Here is a 9,344-nt window from a genome sequence, read left to right as displayed (position 1 = left end):
TATATATATATATATATATATATATATATATAGTCTATAATAGACATAGGACTGTGTTAAATGGCACCACAAGGATGTTATAGGTAAATTGAGACTGTGAGAGACTTTATAAGACAACTGACTGATTTCTTTACTTAGTAACAAGAATGGAGATGGAAGAGGACCTATAGATAAAAAGACATGTAATGGGCATATCTACCAGTTTTAACATATGGACCTTATTTGGATATATGATTCAAACAAGCAAGCAAAATAAAAATGTTCAAGATAATCAAGGGGTGAATGAATGAATGAACAAATGAATAAAATGATACAGCACTGTCACTCCAGAGAGGAGAAGAGAGACCCCTTCCTGGGCAAGGATGCCTTGGGGCTCCCTCCCAGGCAACCACTTTGCCCCAGAACAGCCCTGCTGTGCCTCTGCTGCCCCTGTGTGGCCGGCAGAAGGCCTGACACTGGAGCCCCTGGACAAAATGGAACCTGGACACAATCTCCAAGGTCATCTTTGATAGATTCCTCTCTCCCTTTCACCAATTCACAGCCAGGATTTGCCCCACTCATAAACTTCCGTGGGATTTGTCCCATTCATGAACTTCCATGGGCTTCCATGGCAGCAAGTGCCAGGACAGGTACCAGGAACTCCAACCTGCTCAGGATTCTAAAGAGATGGCTACAGGCTCTGGCTGGGAGAGCAAGATCCAGACAACCAGAAAAGCCTCAGGAAACCCCCCTGACAGGAGTGAAGGTGGAGATTAGAAAAGGTGAAGCCTCAGGAGGCTAATGGCCAAAGGGGAGCAGTGAAACCAGAATCCTACAGTGGTATCTGAAACCAGCTCCTTCGCCCCAGGAGACCAAGGGAATGCCACACCAAGCTGTTGACGTTTCCCCCCTGAAGGTAGTCTGTCTACAGCGCTCGAGGTGAACTGCCCTTGACCTGCTACCTGAGCACATGTTCCCAGAAATGCAGAGGGAAACTAAGTGGGATCCCAATGTCCAATATGCCCACTGATGGTAGTCTTAACTTATAAGTGCATTAGCTTGCTGTTTGAGCAACAATAGTGGGAAAATACAGGATATGGAGGTCAAATTCAATGTCATTATCAACACAAAAAGAGATTTAACCTGATCCCTTAACATTTGCAAAATTGTTATTAGGCATTCATGTTGACCCTTAAGAGGGTTAATTAATATTTTCTTACCCAAAAGCCCATTTTTCTCTGCTTGATTTGTTGGATCTATAACACTAAGGGTGACAGGATTCCCTGACTAAAGCATACTTTAATTTTCAGAGCATAGGCATGCACCAAGTACGCACACAAAGACACACATTCTGGATGAAACTCCCAGACAGCCAGTTTCTGTATCCTGTACCTTAACCCCGTTCCTATCCCTTAACCACTTGCATATGACCCAGAGTTAAAGCTCAATATGCTCTTCCCATATTGATGCTCCAAACTGCCTGCATTCAAATGTAACTCTAGCATTTCCTGTGTGACGTTGGACAAATCACCTAACCTTTCTGAGTCTCAGTTACTGCCTCTATGTAATGGGGATAATAATAGTACCACTTCACAGGACTAAATGAGGTAATATCTGTAAAGTGCTTAAAACAGCACCTGGCACAGCAAGCACTAGAGGAATTCATTAACTCAGTCCCATAGTTATCTTTTCAAAATGGGTTTGAAATGCAATTCATTAATTTTTTAAAACTAATCTTAAAAAACAATTTTTTTCTCTTTTTTTAACTAATGAACACCATTTACTATTACAATTAGGTGACAATGAAGTGGCCAGGGCTTCCTTGTCCATCTCTAAAGTCTGGTGTCATTTTTAGGAGAATCAGACTTACTGACTTTATTCTCCTCCCAGCCTTTTTATTAACCCCCTTATAATAGTCCTTGTCATGACCAGCCTTTTCAACAAACTTATATCATCTAGAAAAGTAAAGAACACGCATGTGTGTGTGCAAGTATGTGTGTGCCTGTGTGCGCATGAGAATGTATGTGCATGTATGTATGTGTGCATGCATATGAGGGTGTATGTTCATGAGTGTGTGAGCATGCGTGTGCATGTGTGACAGGAACAGGCGGGCGGAGTTCAGCTGTCCTGAGCGCCCTGGCACAACTATACTTTCAGTGTGATCTCCTTCACTTGTCTTCCATCACTGGCCCTGGATTCTGCCCTCATCGTTCCCCACTTTCCATTAGGCAGCTCAGTTAGCTCTCACCCCAGTGACACTTACCTATTGGTGTTCTCCAGAACCTCCACCTTCTTCCGAAGCTCTAAGTTCTCAGTTGAACAAGACTCCACCCTACAGAGGAGAGAGAAAGAAGAAAGTTAGCTATTATCAGTAGAGTGAATGTTAAACCAGGAGCTAAAGATGGATTTAAGTGAGATTAAAGAAATAAGGAAAATCTGCTATTCCAGGGAGGTGAGGGAAAGAGCCTGACCAGTGTGAGTTCGAAAGAACGGTAAAGAAACAAAAGAAAAAAAAAAATAGAGGGAGCTGAGTGACAAGTGCCTCCATAATGGGAGATGAGTAGGGACTGTACAAAGCATAAACCTCTTTTAGGGTGTCACAACCTTGCTTCTCTCTCAGACTCTTCCCTACTGTTCTCAGTGCCCATCAGACTTTTCCCTCTGTGCTACATGGATTCAGATGCTATCAGCTGTACTCTTGGCCAGCAGGACTGATAAGAAGCCATGGGGCTTGGGTGGGGGAAAAGAGAACAAAAACCCAGGAGCTCAAGACAAAGAATGCATGTCCCAAAGAGGCAGTACAGAGATTTTCATAGAAAAAGCTGGACCCTGGGTACCTGTGGAAAATGATAGAGCAGAATGGGACTACTTAATGCTAAATTAGCAATACTTAAATCTGGTGACCGAACCACTAAACTTTCAAAAGGAATGTCTAGAATCAGCCAGAATCCACTGACCACTCCTTTCCCGGTTAGACATGAATGCTCGTTTCTGGGTCTGGGGCCGCATTCCCAGGTTTAAATGATATTAGTCTGTCAGCTGGAGAACTATTTTATAGGGCTAATATGAAATTGTACTTAATTCATATTTTTCTGACAGTCCTCCTGATGTTCCAGGCTTTTCAAGAGAACAAAGGGTGCCTTCAAGTGTTCTGTAAGTCACTCACCTATCGAGTGAATTGCAGTGGACAGAAAATGCAGAGCACCAGTTAGACTCATTTCACTCAGCGTGTGCTCTCTCCGGGGCGTGAGGGAGTGTGCCAGGGGGACTGATTAAGTGGCACTGCTCCTTTGGGCCGAAACAGTGCCTCTCCTCCGAGGAGTTGCAGGAATGTTAATATTTACACTTGTTTGAAAGGAAGCCTCCAAGGACTCGGGGATCCTTGGCTGCAAATGGTGTGGTTCAAACGCCTACTGACTGAGTGTACTTACAAACTTGCCCCCAAATAACCAGTAGGTGGCAGGCAAAATACAGCTGATAAATCTACAGGCTTTCAAGGTGTCCAGAAAGAATTTCCATGCTTCTCACAGATTCTTAGCACACTCACATTGCTCTATGTATACTGCCCAATGAACACAACCGGTTTGTCAGGAGGCTTACTTTTTCTCCAAGCTGTCCATGTATTCTTTCTTCTTCCTTCTACTTTCCTGGGCAGAAATCTGAGAGATAAAGTGGGGCGGGGGGGATTAATTTGCAGCTCTGCAAGTAAACCAGTGACATGTAAACGGAAGACAGGAAGCCCTTAGCACAGAAACCACCAAAGCCCTGCTCACCTTTGTGGCTGCTTGCTGTGTGTTTAGCCTCCATGCTCACCTACTAATCACCTCTTCTGTTCTCCCTGGTTTCAACCAGATGAGGCTCCCACCTACTTCCCAACAAACTGGGCCCTCAGTGGAAAGGACACTGGACCAGGAGCCATAACAGAACACGTGGGTCCAAACCATCAGTGTGGTCTCAGATAAGTGATTTTAACATTCTGGACCTCAGTCGGGCTTGGTCTTGTATGAGGGGTCTTCAAAAAGTTCATGGAAATACTCATACTATCTTTCACTCTATTTTTTCTACAAACTTGTAAAAATACCCTTGTATAGTGCAGCGTAATAACTACGTTCTTGCCGTCTGTCTATCTGTGATCTGTGTCTTCTCTCTCCTGCTCTGCCTGTGTCTGAGCCATGCCCCTGGGCCTCCCCAGCCGTGCTCAGCACTGGAGGGGCCTAGGAGAGGAGACTGCTGAGCCCAGATAGAGACCAGTGGACTGCAGATTTCTTTTTATCACAAACTCCTATTAAGAAAAAAAATTCAGGACCGGCTCCGTGGCGCACTCGGGAGAGTGCGGCGCTGGGAGCACGGCGATGCTCCCGCCACGGGTTCGGATCCTATATAGGACTGGCCGGTGCGCTCACTGGCTGAGTGCGGCGCGGGCAACACCAAGCCAAGGGTTGCGATCCCCTTACCGGTCACGAAAAAAGACAAAAAAAAAAAAAAGAAAGAAAAAAAATTCAAGCAAGCACCCTGAATATGCTTATATTTATTTATAAATTATGTGCACATGTACTAGAGGAAAATATTGTATACACCATAAAACTGAAATTTAAAAGGCACCAATAAAAAACAATACACGTTAATGGAAGTTCTAAGGTCTTCTTCCCACCCCTGAATAGACTGTCTTGGCACCAAGGATTCCCACTCTGACTTGGGAATCCACTGGCCTAGGGTTGGATGAAAGGGGCTGGAAGATGGGGCAAGTGGTCAGTCTGCTCCTCCCCTGAGCCCAAGGGAAGAAAAGGGCTGCGCCTTGGTCCCCACAGTGGGACAGGTCAGTGTTGGCCGTGGGAAGGCAGGCAGGACATGCGGGCTCAATTCTGTTCTCTGTTTCTGCTCACTGAAGTGCTCACCTTATTCTTGATTTTCCTCCGGATTTTCTTCAGGGCCTTCTCCTCTGATTTTGTTAGGGGCAATTTGGTGGGGATGGGATAGCCCTCAGCAATCAGAGTCCGCTTCTCCTCCTCTGTCAGGACCAATGGGCCTGACCCCTGCAGTTTCTGCACGGACCAAGGAGCAGAAAAGGGTCAAAGAAGAGTAACTGGGCACAATGAAGAATCACCTCCAGACTCCACGGTGAGGAGAGTCTGTACTAACGTCTTACAGATGGCTCATAAGAAAGGCCTCCCATCTGCTTTGGGTGAGAATGGGTAGTTTGAAGTGTAAGCAGGACAGAAAGACACTCCCATGTGGGTGGTATAACCCAAGGATTATAATTAAAGGGAAAAGTTAAAGGAGCCTCCACCCATCATACCCCAGGAAGCACCCCACTAGCTAACATGTCAAAAGCAAAAGGAATCCCTGGAGGTTTCCGGGCCTTGGAGTGATGAAGGATTCACTGGGAGTTCTGCTTTGTAAACAGCACGTTTCGTTGTTCTCCTTCTGAAAATGCAATTTGCTAACTTGCTTTCTATACACCAGGAGCTTCTCACCTTCACTGAACAGCTAAGGAGCCAAGGCTCCCGGAGATACACCTGCAGGCACCTTCTATGGAAGTCTCTGGTGTCAGTAGTCCCAGGCTGTCCATCAGCAGTGAGGATGAGAGCTGTAGCTCATCTCACGTACCCCACAATAGATGACACGTTTATAATTAGTCAAGCTGAGTCCCTACCATGTAACGTCTCTGTGCTACATCCCACAGAGGACTCAAAACGAACCCCATCCCGAAGTAGCTTATAATCGAGACCGCAAGACCAGATTGATACCCATGAAAGGAGGAGAGTAATTAAATGATAAACTGCAATATTACCTGAAGGCGCATTAAAAATTTGGGAAAAGAACATGTATATAAGTTTGTGTGACAAGGGAAGGCTTGGGGAAGGAAATAAGACTTAAACTGGACCTCCTAAAAGAAAGGAGATGATTTACACAAGAGAGAAGAGGGCATTCCAAGCCAGAGGTAGTATTTTGAAAAGAAATTGGAGATGCCACTCTGCCTAGAGAGGGTGAAGAGTTCATGAAGCAGCAGAGGGTAGGAAACACAACATGGTTGTTGGGCAAAGGCATGGCATGGGGAAGATTTCCTCCATAAACACGTAGAGAGGACTGAGCACGGTAGGACACAGATGTGTAGAATGAAAGCTATTCAGTAATCCCAGGAGAGAGAAGTCAGGTTCAAACTGAGAAGGTGAAGGAGTGGAAAGAGTTAATTTCCTTGTCCTCAGTAATGGTGAGGTAGAAGAATGTGGCTACAGATCTAGAACTTTCTGGGACAGAACGAAGCCAAACTCTCAAAGTTACATTAATTGATTTAACGTCTCTGTGCTACATCCCACAGAGGACTCAAAACGAACCCCATCCCGAAGTAGCTTATGATCGAGACCGCAAGACCAGATTGATACCCATGAAAGGAGGAGAGTAATTAAATGATAAACTGCAATATTACCTGAAGGCGCATTAAAAATTTGGGAAAAGAACATGTATATAAGTTTGTGTGACAAGGGAAGGCTTGGGGAAGGAAATAAGANAAAAAAAGGGTTAAGCCATGTCTGGGGACTTTAGGCATCAAAGAATTTAACTCAGAGATTTTTAAGTTCGCCAAAGGCTGCTTATTTAAAATATAGAAGATATTTCCTGTTGTTGACCATAAAGACCACCTAAATAATGGTAAATATTTATGGCCTAATTCTGTAGAGGAAAAAACCAAAATATTTATTCCTCATGCTTATAGCCCTGTGAAGTAAACATGAATAAAAACTAGCAGTGTGCAGGGGGAGAACTGTGTAGCAAGATAAGATTTATGGGCTGTTCTTTAAAATGTTCTTTAAGGTTGTTATCCTCCTGCTTTGGCCACTAAACAGGAACTTCTTTGCAAGAGTAAAAATCAAACAGCCTTGATAAAGCCCCACATGACAAAATGGAGAAGGTTCCAGAAATGCCCACCCCACACTTACATGAGGCGCTGTGAGGAGAGGAGAGCTGGACAGGGCAGAGGGGGCCCGGGGCGCGGCTCTGGCGGGGCTGTGGGTCTGAGGCAGGCCGAAGGGGTGCAGGCGAGGGTTGGGGCTCAGGCTGCCCTCTGAGTCACTGCCGTGGCTGCTAGGAGGGGTTGGCGGTAAGTGCAGGTGGTCCACGGAGGCTGAAGAAAGAAAGCACATTTCATCCATCACAGAGCAACAGAGCAGGACTTGGTGCTGAGAAAACAAACTATGTACATCCACACAGTGAACTCAGAGCAGCCCAACCAAGAATGAGGAATCTCCACGAGCTGACATGGAGGGACCACCAAGATATATGGTTAAGTGTGGAGGGGAGAGGGAAGCCAGGTGCAGAACAGTGCACACAGTCATCGTCCTTTTGTAGGAAAAGGAAGACAATATAGACTCCTGTTTGCTTGGATTGGCATAAAGAAACACTGCAAGTTTGTACAAGAAACCATGAAAATGTGACCCACGGTGGGTAGAGAGAAATTAGGATAGATCATGAAAGGGTGATGATGACAAGACTTCATTGTATTCTTTCTAGACACTTTACTACATTTGACTTGTAAACCATGCTAATGCATTCTTCACTTTAAATTTTTTTTTTTTTTTTTTAAATAGCAAAGTCAGGGAGCCCATGAGTGTTCCCAATAGCTGCTTGGAAAAAAGCTCATTTGTTCCTAGAGGAATATGCATGGTCGGGCCCCCAGGCAAGATGCCAGCATTCTTCATTCAGGAAATATGAAATTCATCTTTACACAGACAGACGGGTATGGGGGAAGTAGGTGGGGTGCAGGGGAGCTTTCTCCTCTAACTCCCCCAGCACGTAAAAGTCCACCCTGCACCTTCCCTCGGGGAGGCACAACACACACTGTGCCAGGGCTTGTGGAGCCTGAGTCGGTGTCCATCGGGCACCTCCAGGGCAGCAGGGATGGGTTTCTGAAAGAAAAATCCAGCCTAGGTTGAACCTGAGCAAGGGCACTCTCAGGTCCCACTCCTTTTTCTGAACAGTGGATATTTCTGCTGTGCCAGCAACTGTTCCTCAGCCAAGGGAGATGGCTTCAGGTAAGCCCTTCTCCCCAAACCCCTCCTGGCACCCCCAGGACAATAGAGCCCTTAGTCTAGCAGCCCTGCACTGGGCATGGCACCTGGGTCTGGGTGAGCTCAGCCAGAGAACTGCTGGGGGCCACAGTGTTGCCTCAGCACGTCTTTTCCTCTTCCCTCCAAATGGAGACCCCTGAGGTTCTACTGATGGGAGGGGCCTTCCTGAGATAAATGACCCACCCATATTGCCCCTACAGACGACAAGCAGCAAACAGGCAGCTCTCTCCTAAAATACTGAGGTGACAACTGGTGACATCCTCTCAGTCACACTCCCTTCCCCACCCCCCACCCCCAATCCCTAGCACACTTTTCTTTCATCTCTTTCTCTCTCTCTTATTCTCATTTTCTCTTTCTAACCCTTCTCTTTTTCCAACATGCCACCTTTCTCTAGATGCCTTCTCTTTCCCTTTTTCTCTGCCAAAGTCTTTCCAAAGAGCTCCCTGGGCTTTGCAGTGTATATGGGCACTCTTAAAGCTAAAGAATATTCTAAATAACCCTATAGAATTTCCAATGCTCCTACTAATAGCTGCAGGCAGCTAAGGAGGGTCAGAATGTGCCTTAAATACATATGTGCTTGCCTAGAAAGTAGGAGTCATAACAGTGTTAACCAAGGTTTTTCCAGTGCCACAATGGCACTTCATGATTAAAAAAAAAACAAAAAAAAACAGGAAGCAGACTAAGCTATTAGGGGCTCCAGCATCTGCTTCACTGTGCTGTTACATTCTGAAAACCCAGCCAAGAGTACCTAGAGCTCCCCTGTTCCTTTTGCTTGGCATGGGCCAAATTATTTAAATGCTTTTCTTCTTTCCAAGCAGAGGGTACCCCACAAAAAATGGAAGTGGGATGACAGGAAAAGTGAGTGAGGCAAACTTGAATCTCGTCTTTCCTACCTATTGAGAGCTACTGATGTGGCCACAGATGCATCAGGATCAGATTTCTTAATATCATTTGAAATGCCACTCTTGGGTTACTGAGAGAGCTGGGGACAACATGCTACTTTGCTTAGAAGCTCTGATGCATCTGAGGATATTGAATTTCCTTCTGTTTATCCAGGATAATGAGGAGGGACTGCCATTTACTTCATTCATGAAACATTTCTCCTCCAGTGACCCCAGATTCTGAAACCACCATGGGATTCATTGTTGCGGTTATGGAAGTTTCTGAAGCATATTGCAACCTAAATTAAAAGAACAAGATGCATTCGATAGTAATAACTGGTGTCATAAAAATGAAATTACCTTAACCCAGTATATAAAGCTGAACAGCACTGATGTATTATCACTCAGTACAAAATAACAA

General features: G+C 45.3%; 1 protein-coding gene across 1 annotated transcript in view; it reads right to left on the bottom strand.

The window, feature by feature from the left end:
* The window catches only part of CREB3L2 (cAMP responsive element binding protein 3-like 2), a 126,139-nt gene that overhangs the window by 27,203 nt on the left and 89,592 nt on the right, over positions 1–9,344 (bottom strand). The window contains exons 5-8 of the mRNA XM_008566124.1: positions 6,915–7,099; positions 4,875–5,021; positions 3,580–3,638; positions 2,243–2,311 (exon numbers count right to left, since the gene is read on the bottom strand). Coding sequence (XP_008564346.1) covers positions 2,243–2,311; positions 3,580–3,638; positions 4,875–5,021; positions 6,915–7,099 — 460 coding nt within the window. The remainder of the gene's footprint in view (positions 1–2,242; positions 2,312–3,579; positions 3,639–4,874; positions 5,022–6,914; positions 7,100–9,344) is intronic.

This window comes from Galeopterus variegatus, unplaced genomic scaffold, assembly GCF_000696425.1.
Source record: "Galeopterus variegatus unplaced genomic scaffold, G_variegatus-3.0.2 Scaffold223, whole genome shotgun sequence".
Classification (NCBI taxonomy): domain Eukaryota; kingdom Metazoa; phylum Chordata; class Mammalia; order Dermoptera; family Cynocephalidae; genus Galeopterus; species Galeopterus variegatus.
The sequence above is the reverse complement of the archived record's forward strand: the minus strand, read 5'-3'. Positions and strand labels throughout refer to the sequence as shown.